Source organism: Antrostomus carolinensis, unplaced genomic scaffold, assembly GCF_000700745.2.
Source record: "Antrostomus carolinensis isolate BGI_N321 unplaced genomic scaffold, ASM70074v2 scaffold40214, whole genome shotgun sequence".
In the NCBI taxonomy this organism is placed as follows: domain Eukaryota; kingdom Metazoa; phylum Chordata; class Aves; order Caprimulgiformes; family Caprimulgidae; genus Antrostomus; species Antrostomus carolinensis.
Window position 1 is genome coordinate 1 of NW_010309486.1, and position 20,687 is coordinate 20,687.

Genomic DNA, 20,687 nt, shown 5'->3' on the forward strand with positions numbered 1-20,687 from the left:
TATATATATTTATATAGACAGATTTAGGTATAGGTATAAACAAATAGAAGGAGTAAGAAATAACTGATTTATTCAAGTATACAAATCTCACATTAGAATGCAAGAATTGCTAAACTGGAAATTTGCCTTGTCTTGTGGCCTGTCCCCCACAGTGGGCAGTGATAGGTGTTTCAGGCAAAGTGTCCTAGTGTTGCAGTAAGTAAGGTTGGGGTAGTTTACTCTGTTTAGATCTTACTAACTGTTTAACAATAAAAGGTTGGCTTAATTTATAAAGCATCTCGAAAACTTGAAGGAAAAACCGTATAAAGTGAAGATGCCCCTCTCTCCATCTTTTCTCTACATTATTATGACAATCCTGGATATTCTGGTCTGCAGAGAAGTGTGTAACCACCACCTGGATCATGATGAGCCTTGCCTTCCTGACTCCCTAAACAACAAGCCAATACATAAGGCAGTGCCCTGTTTTAATTTTGATGGATATCTCACTTGCTCACACTCCAGGACTCAAGGAGTGAAGGGAGAGCTGTCCCTGACCCAAAGGGAAAACTGACCCTGACCCATCTTCTCTAGACAAGTAGGTGCCATGCTGTAGTTTGACAGGGTAGCTGCTGGCCTGCAATGTCACGGTGAGGGTCTTACAGCTCACCTCTACCCCAGGTCCTGCTAACTGGCACAAGTCCTGGCTGCCATCTCTCTCCCACCTCAAGACCCAGCAATGTGTTGCCTCCAAAGTTCTGCTTCCCCCATCAGGCCGCAGGCACCTGGCCTTCCTTTGTGCTGCAGTCCACCAAAAAATATTAGGAACCGCTTATCTAGACCCCCTATCATTTTATATATCCTTATAATATTCCCTTTCATCCACTTCTTTGCAGGAAGCCACCCCTGGCTTGTCACCCTCTCTTTGTGGGAAGGTTTCTCTCACATCTTTCATCATCTTGCTGGTTTGAGACCCTGTGAATTCTACTTGTTAGTCATCAGCTATTAGAAACCCGGGGGAGTCTGAAGATGAAGAACTGACGAATGAAGTGCCTCGGTGGAGTCAGAATGGTTTTAGATGCAGGAATAAGAATTTCCTTTTAAATTCACAGAGGCACAAGGGCTGGCTAAAGAAAGGTGACTAACAGTGACCTGTTTATATGTTTGATCATAAGCAATGTCTATAAAATGTATCAGATATTCTGTTAGCATGGTGATCGCAGAAGCTCTAGGATATATCACATGTAAATATTCAGCTCTTCTCAGGTATACCTTTCTGGAGCTGTCAGCAGTCAGTGATGGAGCAAGGAGAGAAACCCACCCTCACTCCAGATGAGCAGTGAGAGCCCTGACCCCAGCACCATGCCCAGCCCAGCCATAGGAAAATGCTACCTTTTAAAACCTGTTATATTAGCAGCTAACATTGTCATTACTGTTTCTGTAATGACTGTGTTTGCCTGCGATGCTGGGAAACTCCTAACCCAGCCCTTGAGATGCTGCAGTTCCAAAACACTGTGGGTGAGTGGTGATAGAGAAACCAGTCTGCTTTAATATCTGCATGTTTCTTCCTAACTCGACAATTACTGCTCTGTGTGTGTCCTTGGAGGGAGCTGTCAGCACAGTAACAGGAGCACACAAGGGGCAGCATCCAGCTTGTTTACATCCATTTTGATGCTTGAAGTAGCAGGAGAAAGCCGTGCCCTCACTTTCATCCTCCCACTTCAAGCACTGGGCAGTTCAGTACCATCTGTGTTGCTCAGAAATGTGCTCTGCAAGCTTTGACAGTGGAGGGAAGATGAACAAATATGCCCCGAATGTCATCCAGTGCCCTAAGTGCAGTTCATTTCTTTTATTCCAGGATGATGGCTTTTTTTAATTACAGTACTTGCCTCTTGAAGAACAGGAGCAATCATAAAAGCAGGTCCCCAAAGGAAGGCAGTATCTATTCCGTGAGTCTGCTGATCAGAGGTAAATCTAGTGTTGAAAGTGAGATATGCAATGTTATTTCACATTTTTTCAGAACTTGCAGAATATTTTGATATTACTTATTGGGTAAAAAAAATCTTCTTCCTCCAGACATCCTTCAATGCCACCAAATATTTTTCCTGGTTGAGGGAATGACAAAAGCTGGACTGAAGTTCAGAAATTACAGTAGCACCTGCCATGCTGGAGCAGACAAGAATCCTAACAAAATGCTGGAGCTGATTTATTTTCAGAATAGCAGTGGTGGGAAAACAACTAATTTAATTTCTGTCCAGTGGGTTGAGACTTCGTTGAGGAAGCCAAAGAGCAGGATAGGGGCCAGGGCCAGGAGAGGGAACACAGAGGAATAACACTGTGCTCTAGGATCTACAACATTTGTGAAAATACTTGGATTTGGCTTCCTGCACCTTTCACAGATCTATATTAGAAATCTTTTGCAGGACAAACACAAAGCAACATTCATACATATTGTGCTTTTTAGCTGCCTTTCCTGAATGGATGAAAACTTATGGAATTCAATCCATTTTTATTCAATGCATTAAAATAATTTTGGATTCTGATAATGTCCTCCAGAGTGCTTACAGTCCCATTTGCCTGGCATCATCTGCCAGCTGAGAAGAGATCTCTACTCCACCATGCATCAGCTAATGAAAATATTGAATAGCAGCTGGCAAAGAGGAGAGATCATCCCCATCTCAGGAACCTCCATTCATCTGGCATAAAATCCCTGAGAATTTAAATAGGCTTTCAATCATTTGCAAGCTTATCCCTCAGGAAATTCATAATGGATCCTTGTTCCCCAGTTAGCTTATAAGAATGTAATGTGAAGTGTGTCCCAAGACCTCCTAAAATCGAGGCACCTTGTACCTCCTGCTTTCTCCTGCTCCTCTGCCCCCTTTCCTCTCCAACAGCCCTGCTGCCTTGTCAAAGACAGCAGCTAGGCTGGTTTATCACCATTCGTTTTTGACAAATTCACATTGGCTGATGTATATTAATGTATTGTTCTCTAAGGATGTACAAATTATTTGTTTAAAAATTTAGTTACTGTCTGTTTAACTGACTTTGCAGCTGCCCCTGTCTAAAAGCAGGTTTCTGTCCTACACTGGCCGGAGCAGAGTGGCTCAGTGTCGGTGTCCTGCTGTGACACCCTGCCTGCACAGGAACACACTGCACCCAGCCCAGACTCGCAGAAATTACATCAAATGAGCAAAAACACCTTGGCAATAAAAAGATATCTATTCAGTGCTCAGAGTTCTAAAATATTGCAAGTTTAGGGAACTTAGGAAAAAATGTTCTTGAAGGCACGCCTCGGGCTCTGCCTGAAAGAAACCTCAATTTATTCAGTTTCTTTTTCTGTCAAAAACAGCAGCTTTTTTGGACACTTTAATCTTGGCCATTATTGCATTTTGTCATAATGCTTTGTAAATTTTTAAAGTGGGGTGGAGTTTTTGATTAATTACCTTGTCTTAAAGCTTTTGAAATACAAAACATTGATTTTTCTTGTAAACCTCAATAGCTTCTCTGTATTTTTATTTTGCTGTAATAAAATTATAATACTGATTCAATATACTGTGTTGTGGAAGATTTCAGGAGAAAAAGCTGATCAAGAAATTATGACAAAAGAGAAGTCCATCTTACATCTTACATGGAAACAAGCATCTCATCATCTAACTCAGCACTATTTCCTCTTGCAATTATAGCAACCATGAGCACAAATTCAGCAAACAGATGAACTTTCCCATTTTGAAAATATAAGCCATTAATCCACATCTGTGATCTACGAAAAGTACTTAATTCCATCTACATGCTTACTATGGTTAGGTACCGGCCTCTCTTTTGTCTTACTTTTCCCCTGTTTAGCCATTAAGCGGGGCTTTCCCTTCCAGTGGTGGATTACCACCTCCTGGTCTTTTTGGACAGCTGAGCTACTGGCACCTTTGTTTCACTGAGTGAAGTCTCAGAGGCACCTAAAATGCCTATAGGAATCTCCTGGGATGTCCTTCTTGTTTGTTATTTGAAATGAGCACCTAAATATTTGAAATGAAATGAAAAATCTGAAATGACCATATGAAATAGCTATTGCCTGGAGACTCCCTGCCCAGGCAGAGTTATTTTCACAGTGAGGCTTGTGAACTCATAACAGCTCCACCTGAAAAACTAGTGCAGTTGTTTAGGTCTCCTTTGTAGTTTTTACCAGTAAGGGAAAGGTTTGATGTAAAATTCCATCATCTGTATATCAAAAATTCTGTTCCAGTTCTCTCTCTCTCTGAAACCCACATTTCTCCCCTTTTGCATCTGGGTCACTTTCTCTACTTGAGCAGACCCACTGAACCAATTAATATTAATTAGAAATAGTAAGAAATACTCATTAAGTAACAATAGCATTCAGAATTAACTAATAATAGTGAAAAATATTTTTAAGCCATTTTAGAATCCAGCTATGGCAACATTAGCAAGTGAAATGTCCACTAGGATGGGACCTGCGTAGTGAAACAGTTTATGCCGATCTCCTGATGTCTACACTCTCTACGTGCATTTTTAGAGGTTTTATTTCCTAATAATCCCAGTCTGGTCCCACTGAATAAACTCCCATCAATGGCTGAGGTGCACCTTTTGGTTCAGTTTCACCTGATGGAAGTCTCAGCCAGTGCACCTGAGACTGCTCTACAATTCAAATCAAAGTGAATCTGGAAATTTGCTAATGTAGATGTGTCCCAAATAGAGTACAAGTATGGTGGGAATGGTCAGAAAGGCAGCTTTAACATCAATGAAGCAATTCTATATTAGCAGAGATTAGCTAATATTAATGCCAGAATTAACTCGGCCATTTCCAATATTAACATAAATCTCATTAAGCAAAAATAGAGCTAAAATAAATACTTGAAACAACATAGAGTCCTATCTAAGACATTAGTACTTATAAAACCTCCCCTTAATGTAAACCAGTTAAATATGGTAGGAAGTTGAAGGATAATGCTTCTAAAATTTATCAGTTAGCCATTACACTGGGTAGGCAAAATGGGTTTTGTGCCATTCCAAACTTGAATGGTCTGCACTTTAGTGCAACCTCAGTTTAATTTGCAAAAAATGCCTTACCCTTTAACCAAAATGTTTTTAATGCAAAGAGAAAAATAACATTAAACAGTCCAGGACATAGACTGCACCAATGAGACTAAATTGTGTCAGAGCTTTGAGCAATAGTCTTTCGTATGTATTATTTCCACTCCTTTTGCTCAAGTCTTTGCATAAACTATTCTGAAGTAGAAAATTTACCAAAAGCAGGTAAAAAACTAATTAAAAGATGCTGAGAGGGAAAGTAAATCTCACTCAGATTTCTGCTTCTTCCAAACAGAAAAAATGAGTTGTTCTAAAAATCTGAGGTTACATTTTCCAAGGGGTTTTTGTCTGTATTTATTGATCGCAGTTTTGCACCTGCTTCTACACTCAAACATCTCTATCTCTGTTTTCTCTGTACAAATTGTGGTCACAGATGTAGGTTTCATACACAGCATGCAGATGCAAGTGCTAAATTGGAAAATGCAAATTCTGTGGATGATTGGAAAATGGAGACTTCTCTGTATGAGGCCTGCTTGGCATTCTGGACCAGAATACAGATTTCATAGTTTTCATTCAAATACAGAAAATACAGGTGTGTGATTCCTATTTTTAAAATAAAAAATAACTGCATATTTGTCTAACACAAGACATTTTCAGAATTCTCCTTCCTTAGTTTTTTCTTCACTGAAAAAAAATACAGGCTATATTTTAATGAATATCCATTGCATATATTAAGAGTTATTTTGGTGCATATAACTTGATTAGATTTCATTGTAAAACTGTTGGGTTTTTTTTAAGAGGGAGTATGCAGTAGTATTACTGTGACTATTCTCAAACATATATCAACTAGTTTATACATAGAAACTGAACTACTTTTGTGAGTAAAATATGATAAAAAAGAGAGACTCCAAACTCACTCGTGCATCAGGGACCGTACCACCGTGTTTCCATGAACATGAGACTCAAAGAACAAGGTGTATAAGTATGGCAGCAGTGAGTATCTGATCCGAAGCGTAGCACGGGAAATCTTGGCAAACTCTTCTCCAAACACCGCTGGGTCTTGTTCCTGTTAAGGAAAAGTTTTGATTTGTACTGAGCATTATAACTAGGGACTGCAAATTCAACGGAGAACCTGCGTGCAACCTAAGGAGAGCTGTGGCTGACATAATGCTACGAAAGTGAATGTTTAAATAAGAAACACTGATTTGCAAACTGGAAGGTGTATTGAGAACAACATCCATTAGCACCAAACTAATATTTGTATAAATTTTTTCAGCTTTAAAAATTCCAGTGAGTTTAGAGAGATCAGGCCCCATCGCGGTGTATGTGAGCCATGTGCAACTGCCCCTAACCTGGTGATGGGAGAGGAGCTGGGGATTCATGTCTGTGCTCAGGAACAGACACACTGTCTCTAGAAATTAATTTATCCTGGAGATGCAAGTCCTCTGTGACACAGAAGGTGAAACACAGGAAAAAGGGAAGACTGATAATCTGCAAAACAAAGGCAAAAGCATAATTATGTTGGCCAAGAACGTAAAGGCAAATCTATTTAAAAGCAAGAGTAAATTCATGGCCCTGCTGAAGCCAACAGGAGTGATCAAAGTCACTGTGTGTGGTGGGGAAAATATTTCATCCATACAAAGAAACTTGATTTCTCCTCCTGTGCCCGCCATTTTAGGACTATCCCCTGTGATGGGATGCGGAGCATGCAGCCTGGGGCGGTGCTGATACAGGAAAGAGTTACATGTCCTTTAATTCCTCCTGTCCAACCTTCTCCAGCACCAAACTGAGCTAGCTAATGAGTCACATGGCTCCCTTCCTCCTTCACAAAGTTTTCCCATAATACTCAGTTTTCTCATTAAAACTGAAGAATGTATGATGAATTCCAAGGATAATGAAACATAAAAGGAACAGAAGTAACAAAGCTTTTTATATTACCTAGTGCTTTTCAGACAAGAAAAGTATTAATTAAACAATTTGAAATCCCCAATGGATTAGGCAAAATGGATATTTAAGATTTTATTTTAACACTAGTTTAATATTATTTAAACTCCATATTTAAGTTAAATTTCTCCATTATTATGTTTACATCAGAATTAGTCACTGATAATATTTCCTGCTGGCTCTGAGCTCCAGAGCATCCGTCTATTATTTCAAAAATTGCACTATATTTTTACCAGTATTCTGACACTGTACAAATATTGCCTAAGTGCACAAAAACCAGTCAGACTTCTTAGGTGATGCTGAGTCACCCAAAATGCCTTGTTCATTTCTTTCAGTGAACACAATGTTTTAAATGGATTTAAGTAATCCAGTAAAACCAAATATATCTTCTGTTACTTCTGACATTCCCTCAACACTGAGTTGCAGCTCCCATGACACAGACCCATCGCTCTTTTCCTGCTTATTAAATTGTGCACACGTGATTAATACCCACTCACCCAGGTCAGACCCAGTTCACGTGCTCAAAAGGCCAAGCAAACATATAGATAAGGTACCTCGAATTTTAGTGGAGGGGTAAATAGAAAATATTTATCAACAGCAGCAGTTAACACCTCACAAGCATTTGCACTCCTAGAGAGAAAAATCTCAGCATATCTCAGGCATCTACAGGATAATTCCTGACTCTCTTAATGATAGCACTATATCTTATTACTCCTGCATTTGCCCAGTTGCTGAATGTCCATCATAATTTAATGCAGAGACAGAGGTCTTTCTGGGGTATAAATGCTGCAACTTTTTGGTGATGCAACGTCAAAGAAAACTGAAGGTTAGGTAATAACCTGGGCTCCAGTGTTGCTCGATCACTTTACAGAAGAAAAAAAAAAAAAAAAAAAAAAATTTACTGAACTAGCAGAACAATTTCACTGTGGTTGCAGATAAACACAGTGCATCCACAAAGGCTGCAAGACCTTCAAACTGTGCATAGTTAGAAACAACCTGATACTTCTTTTTATCTATGACAAGCTTTGAAAGGACTTTATGATAAGTCAAAGCCAGAGCATGGGTCTGGACTGAGACTGCACTTTTTCATCCTTCTCATCAGCTCATTGCCTTTTTTTAGCCTTTGTTGCTTCTTGGCTGATAATGCTGTCGCTATCACTGGTTCTCCTTGGAGTTCTCACATGTTTGTCCGGAGTCTCTATCTGCGGTGTTTGTCCAAAACAGCCTTTTAAACAGCAAGGATGGTGTATAATACCCTCTCTCCCCTTCCTGTAATACCTATTACAGTTAAAGAAGTACTGATACAAAAATTGAAGTAAACAAGGGAGTAGGAAGATGTGCTGACACTCACTGGCTCTTAAATAAAACCTGGGCTTCAGTAGGTAAATGATGGAGGGGATGAATCTTACCAACAGCGTGGGAAGACTGTTTCCTGTCAATCAAAGTACGTGGTACACATTTCTGCATGCCCTTCAGTTGTTAGACACTACATATTTTTCAGCATTTCTATGTCATCTTTACATTATGGATGGGAAAAATATACACTTCACCATGTAACTCCTGCTGTCAGTGCAGCACTCCTTTTCTCCCTCAGCTCCAGTTTACCCGAGAATGGCAGGTTAATTTCTGAGAAAGTAATACAAATCACCATCGCCGTTACTGTAATCATAGACTACAGCTTTGTGTAACTTGTTTTACTTACGTGATTTCCCTCTGCATTGTGGTTTCTGGAAAATGGATAGAAAGAGCCAAGCTGCATCCAGCGCAAGCAGAGTTCATAAGTAGTGTTATAGTTAAACCCACAGATATCTGCGCCGATCTAAAGAAAAATATTAAATCATTGGATAAGTGTTTGTGATTGCAACTGAGGCCCAAAAATTAGAAACTACAGAAGCTTGGTAATTAAAATACTTTTTAGGAAGAGATACCTATTTCTGATGACTTTATAAGAATGCTCCATAGTGATAGGAATTTTTCCAGGACTGAGATTGTACTGGCCCCTGGAGCATTAACATCACTGTAGAAGATTTGACTGTATTTCAATAATTCTACAGATTCTCTAGCCTAGCTTGCAAAACCAGAAATATGGGTAGGGACCTCAATGATAGAATACATAATATAAAGAGATCGGGTTTGGATGGCATGCGGTGATTTAATCTGAATCTAGCAGTGCTATTTTTGTTTCTCTTCAGCCATCCAAGATTGATGACATTTAGCTTTTTTTAATCTGCAGTTCCTTATGCTGTGGAGGCCGTTACTGCTGGCCATCTCAAGCAGCTGATTTCAGAAAACATTTGAATTAATTTAAAGTGATATTGTGCCTGAGCCAGCAACTGCCTGAAGGACACTGAACTTACATAGGGGATGCCAAAGAGGTTGAATTCTAGGATTCCAATGACTGACAAGTGCATGTCCTTCCATTGAGAGAAGTTGTCACCCAGCCAGTGACCCCCATGTTTACCACTGCCAACAAATGTAGACCGACTCAAGACAAACGCTCGCTTTCCAGTTGCCTGCTGGACAACACTGCAAAGAAATGCAACAAGATCATTAAAAATAAGGATGGCAACCAAAAGGGTCGTGTGATTAAAAAAAACCCAGTGTAATACATATTTTTTCAACATAGGATTTATTTAGAAATTTGTGTTGGCAAATAAAGTTCTAGTATCCTGGAATTAAAAGTCAAAAAAAAATCAAAACAGTATCTGAACATCTTAAAAAAAAAATAAATATAGAAAGCAAAAATATAATAAGTCAAAACATCATTCCATCCTTGCAGTATTTCTTCTAGTTTCCTGTCATTGTTTGATATATGAGGTTTCATTACAGAATTAGTGGTGTAATGAATTTTCCCTTGCCTTTTGAAAATAGTTTTGCAGCATCACCAGAAAAATCAAGGAAGTGCAATATGTCTTATTAACAAATCTGTTACAAAATTAATCAACACGGGATAATCTCTGTACATAATTACATATTGCATTATTATATATTGCAGGAATTCAAATTCAACTCCGCTTTAATATGATTTGGGCAACACAACTTAGATTCTCTGGGAAATCCTAGAATGAAATATTAATCATGTTGATCACCATCCACCTCCTTCTTCCTTCCTTTAATGAGATTTGGTCAAGAACTCTTTCATCCATATTTGTAATGGCCAAATAGTCGGTATTGGTTCGGTAATAGCATAGAGCCTTTAAAATGTTTCAACATTTATTTCTGAAGCAAAAAACACAACAGTTTTCATTCAGTCCTAAACATATTCACCATATGGGCCATATGCAGCAAGAGTTGCAATTCTTGAACCATGTAGAACCCGATGGTTCTGGGTTGTAGGTGCACTGCTGGGACCAATAACTTCACAAGACTCCATGTGCTTTGGATAAATGGCGTTTTGGAGCCGTTTTATGGATGTCCTGAGTATGAAACCTCTCCTGCAGCTGTGCAGCACAAGTCTTTGGTTCCATTTGCAAATGAAGGTGCTAATGAGGGCAACTTCAGACCAACTCAACTATGACCCGCTGCTGCATAAACAATTTGCAACAAGTAATTTATTAAATAAATGTCAATCTATCATGAACAATTGCTGAACAGGTCTGAATGTTGTCAAATGTATCTGTTGATCAAAATCATTTACAGAGTATCACGTGCAAATAACTCTTGGCGTTAAGCTATGCACAAGCTGATTGCTGCTAGTTCACATAGCCAAATTCAAGACATTTGATATGGGTCAGATGACACATTTCCTATTCTCTAGCTGCTTTAGAATAATTCTTAGAATTGTTTTATATATTATTATGAACTTGTCATTCATTTTCAGCCAATATCCTACAATTGATGCCGGTTTGCTAAATATTCCTGTCAGTAATTTAATTTAGTACATTATTTGTGAAGAGCAAATGCAGAAAGGGTATACAACCAGCCTTGAAAAGAAATATGCTTGAGAAACCCAAATGAACATGTATAAAAAATTCTTCACCAAACTTTCCCAGTTTTGCAGCAAATCTGACCTCTGCTTATGTTATGCTTTTGGTGGTGTTCTCCAGCCTTGAAGGACTCCACATTTCACCGAGCAAAATATAGGTTTCTTTTGGAAGGTGCCCTGAAAGTAAGCGCTGCAGGAATGGGGAAGGTTCATAGCCCTGGGGGAGGCTGTAAGGAGCCAGGCAGCAGTAACTGTCCCAGTGGCTTTGGTCCAGGCTAGTGTGGCCAGGAGAGCATGCACGCTGAAGAGGCCGGGGTAGATGTGCTAGCACATGGAGATTTTCCTGCTAAATTTACAGGGTTTGCCTCAGGTACTTGGCTATGCTGGCACAGAGCTTGAATAAAACTTAAAAAACAGCTCAAGAAGAAAGGCAAATCCAAAGTCTCTATTCTGACAGTGTACGGTTACACGGACCTCAATGGGCAGAGGACAGATTCCGGAGGAGATACCAGTGATGGGAGGATCTTTGCTGACATTGGGGCATAAGGGCCCAAAAGCCATGCTAGGTCCCATGTGTCCTAGCTGGGCTGGGAGGCCAGTGAGGTGCAGGGTTCAAGGGCTTTCTGCTCCTTCCCTCAAAAGCTGGACTGCTCTTCATCCAGGCTCAAAGTGCTGGCAAACAGCTTCTGGCTCTTACCCAGTGTTTCCCTTCCCCCAGGCTTGGCATATAAAATACAAGTGCATCAACACCGTAAGTAGGCTTGCTTAGCCTGGTCCTCTGGATGCTGCCTCAGTGCAACTGCTGAAAATGAGCACTAAATACTGAAATAAGCCAGCACAAGGACCTCTGCTTTGACAGTTACATTGCGGTATTAATCTGACCCATGTTTTAGCTCAATCTCTGCTGGAAAAGGCATGATTTGTCCATTTGATTTAATCCAACAGCCAGCTTTCCACTGTCACTCCAGCTTCACAGTCTGCCTGCGTAATCTAGTTTTGAGTGCTTCCCAGCTGCAAAATGAGTTTTACAGTAGTCAACAGCAACTGTGCTGCAATGCAGCTCTGCCCTCCTGGACCAACTGAGCCTCAGGCCAAAATGCAAAATGCTGCCTGCCAGGAACCAGAGGCAGCTCCAGAAGCTGCCAGGGGAGTTACGCAGTTTGGATCCTTCACTGTCAGTGAGAGAAACTCCTCTGCTTGGGCCACAGTGATGAAGGGATGGAAAAATTCCCCTGACACCACACAAGGCTGATTCTGCAGCAGCTGCACGTGAGCATCTCTAACGGAGGATAGGAACATCTTGCTCTACTTATACGAAAGCAGCAGCTGAAGAGTGAGGCCCTGCAAGTAGATCTTGATTTTAGCTAAGAAAAGTAAAATTGGAAAAGATTCTGTTTCTTCTTCCAAGATTCACTTTTCTTGAAACTTCTTACTAAATGACAAACAGTAAAATGAAACATGGGGCTGTTTCTTATTAGATATTATTACACATTTCACAGGTAACATCAGCAGCTTTTAAAATGTGTTTCAATCACCTGAAATCTGCTTAGAAATACTTAAAAAAACTTACTGGAAAGTTGGTGCTGTCTGTGACCAGCCGAAGAGAGAGTGTGTGTTATAATGCTCTCCAAGGTAAGTTTTGGAGTCAGGACACAATGTCTTTTGTGCCAAGGAACGATCAGAAATGCCTGAGAATTACACAAAAAACTGTAAAATTACATATATCATGATTCAATTATCTTTATATTTCTACTCATTTAGGGGTGAAAACACTAAAGGATTTCTGAAGAGGAAAAGCTGAAGAAGTGACAGATCTACACTGATTAGAGGTTAACATGTAGCCATGAATACCTGCTTGCAAACAGGCATGTGTGTCCTCAGGAGAGTGAAAGGACTGAGTAAACACTGCTAATTAATTTCAAGTTTTATGTCCGATGATTCAAAACACCTGTACAGATATATTCAGTAAGTAATAGCAGAAAGAACATCTCTGCATTGCTGAATTAAGAATACACTTACGTATTTTTTTACATATTGACAAGTATTACTTAAGAGCAAAAATGTTGCAAGAAAAACAAAACAAAACTAGAATTTCAGATGCCCAGTGAATCTGTATGGCTGTGGGAAATCACGAGACCTTGATTTGTGTGTCTCTCAGCTGCAGGTACAGGTAGGCAGCACAATTTTGCCCTATCATGGCAAAATTCACACCTAAGCTCAAGTATGGCCCTTCCGTTCTCCTGAGCCATCTAGGACAAAAAGACAGCAGGACTAACAGCACGGCCCCAAGCAGCACTGTGAGCAATGAGCAGGGAGTGTTGAAAGTGGACAGGGGAGGAAAAAGCATGAGGTGCAGCAGTCCGCAGAGTGTCATCTGCTGCGGCCTGATATGCTCCACAGAAGAGAGCAAGGACAGGTTATAATGGGTATATTCCCCTGAAGATGGATTATCCAGCAACTCTTTCTATCAGCAGGTCACGGGCAGTGGAGGCAGCAGTACATTTTTGCCTTCAGTAATAGTCACGGGTAGCCCTGATGCCACTGGCACTGCACAGGTTTAGCTGAGCCAAAGGGAAGCAGTATGAGGCACAAACTGGCTGCACAGGTGCTGCCCGGTCTTTGATGCCCTATTAAGGAGATGCTGGTAAAGCCCATTTGGTGCGGAAAATGTGATTCTCATCCTCTGCAGGCAACCTCCATGAAAATGCCATGTGAAGTTCAGCAGAGGTCAGATGTTTGGTTTATACAATGCATTTATTTTTAGAGATGGAGTTGAAAATGTTACAAAATCCTCTAAAAAAAAGAAAGAAGGTAGATTCTCAATTATTCTTTTTTTGCATGCTTAATTAGGTGCATGCACAAGTGTAAATATTTCTCCGTGAGCAAGCAATCTCACTGCCTAATCGCACTTTACTGTTACGTTTGCAGTTCATTACTACAAAGTGCATTTCTCCGCACCTGAAACCCCATTAACCGCTCTGCTCTGCTGTGCCACCACAGCTGGAATCATTGTGTTTGGATCTTTAGACACAAAGACTCCACCGTGGCTGATCTGCATCAGAAATAACTTAATTTATAGGCAATTTCCAAGTAACTTTGACCGATATGGCTTTGAAGGAGACACTAAGGTTCTGGGGAAGTCACACTTAATGTCCCAGTGGCACTTAATTATTAGCCCTATAAAATTAAGGTGGGATATCAAAGAAAATGCTGCCATGAGTCATATTTTCATGCTTCCTTCCTATTCTAAGTATTTTGTATTCTGCCTCAGCAATACTGATTATTTTACAATTGCATATTAATCTTCAGCATGAAGTGTTTTATAGAAAATTGAATTGAAGGACATCTGTTTTTAGAAGTTCAAACCACGGTTACGTGTAATTGTGGTTTTAATTTAGATAAGGAGGCTGAAGGCTACATTGACAAAAAGCCTGTGGCACTGAGACTGGGACTTGCACAGACTCAGTCACCTACAACAACAGTGAGGCCCCAAAACCCTATCAGCCCCAGGAAGATCCTAATGTCTTGTTGGACTAAGCAGCTTAGGTCCACCTCACACCTACACCAGTCAAGGGCTTGGACAGCCGAAGGCATGCACAGTGTTGGCATGAGGTGAAATAAGAAAGAAAGCCCTTAAACACTGTTTGAAAACAGATCTGCTACATCTTGGAAAAAATGCCTTAGGCTCCAGTCTGCAGAAGGTAGACCAATGCTGTGAATCACAAGCAGAAGTATGTGCATACATGCACCAGAAGGAGCAAGTCAGAGAGAGAAACTAGGTTCAAAACACACCTGTCTTCAGTGTCCCTCATTGTCCTTACATGTCATGTAGATATCTGGGTCTCTGACTCCTCTGTAATGGCTCAGACTTCATAGAATGGTTTGGGTCAGAATGGACCTTTAAAGGTCATCTAGTCCAACCCCCCTTCAATGCTAGTTGTCACAAAGCTCAGCCTCATGGCTCAGAAGCCTCTTTATGGGTTCATCCCCCAGTCCTTTATTTGTGAGGGTAAAGGGAGCTCTGCTGTTTTGGCCATCTTCCCCAAAGTCTCTCACCTTTTTTTGCAGCCCTGAATGCTGACAAAGATGGAGGTAGAACAAACGTAGAAATGTCTCATCAGTTCCTGGGCTTTGGTCAATGACAAGACCCACAGGGCCAGTATAAAACAGTTACAATCAGCAGCTTCCCCACAGAGAGCAAACATCAAAATCATAATTAAAAGCTCTGCTTCTGGTTTCAATAATTTTAAATCTTTTATAGTATTTTGTCACACTTTTGTTATGTTTATGTTTCTCTTGTATTTGGAGGAAAAAGAAATGAGATTTAATAAATAAAATGAGTAATTCAGATGACAGTACAACAGCCTGAAGGAGAAAAGGGGACATTTCAAATACTTCACTGTCAATAACTCATTTATGTTTCAACTTCCTGCTACATATCAGCATTGCTCCGGCAGCCAGGCTTTCCTGGGGAAATGTTGGTTGGATTAATTGCCAGGACCACTGGCAATAATTGTAAGTACTCATGGCTTCCTGGGGAAGAATGAGCATGTTATTAATTTGGCTACTGGAAGAGGTGTTCCCATTTCTATCAGTCTCCCATAGGCTTGGGCATTTTAAAACTTATTTTTAGTCCATTTCTAGTAAGGCAATGAAATTTTTTTCCCTAAGAGAAACAGAAGATTTGATTAAGGCATCAGGGAGGTGCTAGCTTCCTAGTGCTGGTTTGTGGAAAAGGCAGAGATTGACCACCCCTGGGACTAGCAGTGGTGGTGGTAAGGCAAAAGGGTTACTCCTTCTGTAAATCTGTATCTGAGTTACCTTATACAGGTATCTCGCCCTTTCTCTGATGCAGGCCAGTCACTCAGAGAACGGCCATTTTTCTAGTGGTGTTACGAGGCAGCCCCCAGTGGCAAAGAGAAGTGGCTTATGTTTGATAATCCACCAAAGCTGAGCCAATGGAGTCTTGAACAGATATGTAACTGAACACAGAACAGGCAGGGAAAGATGGAAAATAGAGGATGGATTTTTTTTCCTAAGAAATAGCCTATTCATCATTAAAAAAGAAAAGATTGTCAAGGAAATTTTACTTACTAGGAATGTAAGGAGGGTTATTGATATCATTAACAGCACATCCAGGATACTGGCCTCTTAAGAAATTAGATGGTTCATTCATATCCTTTAATAAAGAGAGTAAGACACATGTCAAAAGCCTCATTTTCTATTTTTAGAAGAAGGGAGGGCAAATATAATGAGACGTACAATCCAGATCCCATCATAGTCAAGGACATCCTTAAACTCCAGACACATCTGGGTCCACCATTCCACTGTCTTGGGGTTGGTGTAGTCAGGAAACACCGAGTCTCCGGGGGGCCAGACCTAGAGTGCACAGGTATAACGCATGGTTATCTTCTCATTTCTGTTGCACAGCTGCTTTATCACTTTGGAGCAGCACTAGGCCAAATGCCTGTGAGAATTTAATAAACTGACCTTTCCAACAGCAGGAGTTACACCATCGGAGTTGTTCACCCAGACTCCCATTTCCTCTCCGAGATCATAAGGCCTGTAAGTGCCAGGTTCTTCATCCTTAGCTATGAAAGGATCCTGAAAACAGTTATTACACTTCCATTATCAAAATCCCAAAGGTAACAATTACTTTTCTATTTGTATATTTTATAAAAATTTGGATTGTGTTCTTAATGCAGATTGCAATAATATTGGAAGAAAACAACATTAAAATTTAATAAGAGTTGAGAGCACATAATAATTTAGGAAAAGTCATTAAAGATATGTCGTGAGTATTTCTTGTATAAGGCAAAAGTGATGTGAAATTATTAAATACCCTCGTGTTTATTTTTTATGAGTCATCTATGTTCCAATGATTTTAGAGAGGCACTAGATTTTACTTTCCCCCTTGCCGAGGTCTCTGCTTGGCAGAGCTGGGCATTTCCACACTTGGCCACTTCTGGGTTTCCTCCAAGGCAATCATTCCAGCTGCCTCCGCATCAGCAGCTCAATGCTGGAATAACCAAAACTTCTCAAGGGGCTTGAAGCTGGGATACATCCAACTGCAAAAGGACTTTGTTAGCCCTTGCTTCAGATCCAGTGTCCGACAAGGGTGTTTTAGGCCAGTCTGGCACAGAGTAACCCAAGTCATGCATGCCTGCAGGGCCATACATCCCTGTTCTCTCCAAGCATGAAGACTACAGCATTTTACAACCCATAGCTTGTTGTTGCTGCCCCTTTCACTGCTTGGAGTGGTCACTACCTCCCACTGCTGCCAGTGGCTTGGACACTACCAGCTTCTCTGCCTCACAATGGCCATCAGTAGCCACCACGCTCATTGAAAGGGAGCCTAATCTGCTCCTGAGGAAGATGGTGACCCACTATGCCAGGAAGTATTAAAGTTAGGAATACTTTGAGATGCTAGGGAATGAAGAGATACTATTCAACTCTACTCGGCACTCAACTGGGAGTAAAAGAAGGTAAGTGTGCTTTGCAATATGTCCTTAATTGGGAACAGCTGTCTGCTTTGTGTTATTTAGAATAAGGGAAGTCTTCACTTTTCTCTTAGAAAATGTTATTCCCTCAGATTCTGCTTAAGGCAAAACCTTTCAGTTATGAAACACAATGGAGAAAAACACCACTGAAACAATTCTTCCACTCACTTATAGCTTGTGCAATAATTTAAGTGAACTTTAATTAAAATGTGATAGAAGTCTAACTAATAAATATCTTAAGAACAAAAAATATGTGATCCAAAGTAGTAAATTTCTTTAAAGGCATGTTTTAAAGCTCATTTTAGTATCTAAATTAATCTTCTGATTTACTTGTAAGCCTCTGCTAGCTATAGCCCTGATGAGGAAAGTATATTCCATGCCACAAAAACAAAAGCCCCTGCTAAAAGCCTACCTTATATGCAAAATGCTGTTCAACCTTAACTATCTAGCTCCAGCACCACTTCCATAAAGAGTATAAGTGTCCATTCCATTTTTAACTTGTTTAATAGTTCAGCTTTGGAAAAGAGAAAACTGTCCATCTGCAATAATTATCTTATAATTGTGGAAAAGATGTCTCTCAAGGGACTTAAAGGCTGGAAGAAGTCAGCTTAATTAGCCACTCCTAAACCAAACTTCTGGTTTCCTTCAGCTGAAAGGTTATTCCAGTGCATAAATCTAATATATTATGCAGGTTTAGCATCGTCCTAAAGAGAACAAAACCCTCCTTTGCATTCACGGGTTGTTTGTGGAGGAGGAAGTTCATGTCTGTTAAATCTTCCCTAACTCATCTCTTTAGCAGCTCTTGGAGAGGAGGTGCTGAGCATCCTTAACTCCAGATGACTGCCCTGAGACCTGGGGACACACAGCACTCATCCAGACTGATGCATATCCACCTATGGCCCCAAACATGGATTATGACACACATCCATGAAAACCCATCTCTGAAAATTTTAGCCTCTACAGCTTATAGAGCTGGACTTTAAAATATTAAAGCTATCAAGCCTTATTTTGAATCATGAGCATGTTGCTATTGACTTTTAAGTAATTTGTCACTCATGTCATTCCTAGTTATTTCTATTTTTAGTGTGATTTAATGGAAGGTATACAAGGTCTTTCATTAAAGCTCCTCTTCAGTAATAATGTTTTTCATTCTACATTGTAGTCATTGTTACCTTTAGAACTGCTTTCTTTGTTTCTAAAGAATATATTTGTTCTGACTCAGCTGAAGCATGCACATTATTCAGCACAATAATGATGGCCAACCACTGGCACTCAGACAAAATTTCCCTAAAATGGAGGTGGCCTCTGAAAGGGATCAGGAGAGAGAAGTGCTGAAGGACTGCATTTAGAGACTCCAGTAGTGTGATCATGCTATTATCAAGATGACCATAGGCACAGAGGACTCTCAGCATTGGATGCAAGCATGGGGACTGGACTTCCTGGTGGTGAGGCACCAACCACACCAGCGATGGTGGCACAACCAAATTCAGGGTCCTGTCCTCGGGCAGGTTACTGGTGTTAATACTGCTGGCTGTCAGGATCTGCACGTTGCTTGTGACCATAGCAGTCTGAGATGAGGAGGACTGCACCCATCTCCCCCAGATTCATTTACTAGAGGTTTTACATGACACTAAATGACTGCAATTAGAGCCCATTTCCTGAAATCATCATGAGGGAGGCAACAATCTGTTACACTTGGGGAACTCGCTCATTACTGTCACTACCCAAAGGAAATCTAAATAAAAATTGTTCTTTTGGTATGAAACTGGATTACGCTTGCCTTGCTTGCAGTTAGCATGGCTTTGCTGTCATTTGGGAATGAAACCCTTCATACTGTTCCAGCTCCTGACTCAACTTACGGGAATGCTTTACATCACTAAAGAATGCTAACAGTCAGAGTTTGACAGAAATATCAGCAACTGTAGAAAAGTGAAAATAGAAAATTTCACTACCAGTGCAACCTATACTTCCCATTAGCTTTTAAAAAATGAAGGGAAAACTGGATCAGCTTTTGTTCTTTTTCACAAGCTTATCTAAAGAGACAGAGCAGAAGACAATCCTTAGTTACAGGTTAGCAGAAGGAAGAAAGAAGGGTTTCCTAACTGGATTCCCGTTAGTTCATTACTTGAATTAAGAATTGATGTTATATTCCTTGCATCTGCCTAACACCTGAATTTAGATTTATATAGCAAGAGCCCCTTGCACTGCTTTAGCATGTGCCAACAGAGAAACTGAAAGAGCTTTAAAAATGCTTTTGAAGTTAAACTCACAAGTAAGAAGGTAACATAACTCAGCCACTAAACCGTGACTGCTTGTCTATAGCTTCTTACCCAGCAGCAAGCGCAAAACAACCGGAGGCATCCTAACTTTGATGAGAAAGAGGTGACGGACATATATTTGCTGAAGGGCAAAAGTGTGCATGGGAACAGCTACCCCAAACTCGTTGTATTTTGCTAATGTATTCATGTCTCACAAACTTTTTTGAGATAAACTAATAAATAGGCAGGTGGTATTTAATGTTACAGCTCTAAGAGATTAGACAATTTAAAAAGCAGTATAGAGGATACAGGGAGCCTGAACTGCCTAATAGTTGGAAAGAGCACTCAGACCTGACAGCACATGTGCTCATCTACCTCTTGGTTAGTTATTTACAATGATGTATCCAGTTAATTTTGAACTATTTTTGTCTTGAAGTTGGTCTCCATCAGAGTGACTCAGTAATCTGTAACTGTTTAAACTCTCTGCCTTGGATGTTCACTGATGGAAACTGTTTTCACTGCTGCACCCTGGAGCTTCTCATGATTTACAGCTGCAGCAGAACTGGGACCTTCATGGGAATATATCTTTGAGGACAAATTGCTGGCAAACAGTACTGACTTTATAGGTTGCTATTTCCATTATCAATATGCAATTGATCACTTGGGCTGTGTGGTTATGTTTGAGATTCCTAGCAGTGAATGCGATTATAGTACAACAAAGTGAACATTAGGCCAACAATAAATACAGAACGGGTATTTTTAATGAAACTACCAAAAAAATCCCAGCAGACTGAAGAATGGTGAACCTCATAACTGTATTTTAAAAAGAAAACATGGGTATGGGTATCTGTGGTGCTGACTAATCCATCCTCAGTCTTATGCTAAATTTTACAGCAAATTGTGGAGGAAAAAATAAGGATCTGAAGAGCTTTGAAGTGAACCTCATAACTGTATTTTTAAAAGAAAACATGGGTATAGGTATCTGTGGTGTTGACTAATCCATCCTCAGTCATATGCTAAACTTTACAGCAAATTGTGGAGGAA

General features: G+C 40.2%; 1 protein-coding gene across 1 annotated transcript; it reads right to left on the reverse strand.

The window, feature by feature from the left end:
* Nucleotides 1-1,865: 1,865 nt before the first annotated feature.
* Nucleotides 1,866-19,851, reverse strand: LOC104519674 (lysosomal alpha-glucosidase; the record flags this gene model as incomplete). Its single annotated transcript, XM_029084526.1, has 9 exons — nt 19,716-19,851; nt 16,376-16,476; nt 16,148-16,264; nt 15,980-16,064; nt 12,456-12,573; nt 9,318-9,486; nt 8,663-8,779; nt 5,934-6,082; nt 1,866-1,950 (listed from the first exon to the last, which is right to left on the reverse strand). Coding segments are annotated over exons 1-9 (1,077 nt in total), but the record flags the coding sequence as incomplete, so codon positions are not given.
* Between the last annotated feature and the right edge of the window lie 836 nt (nt 19,852-20,687).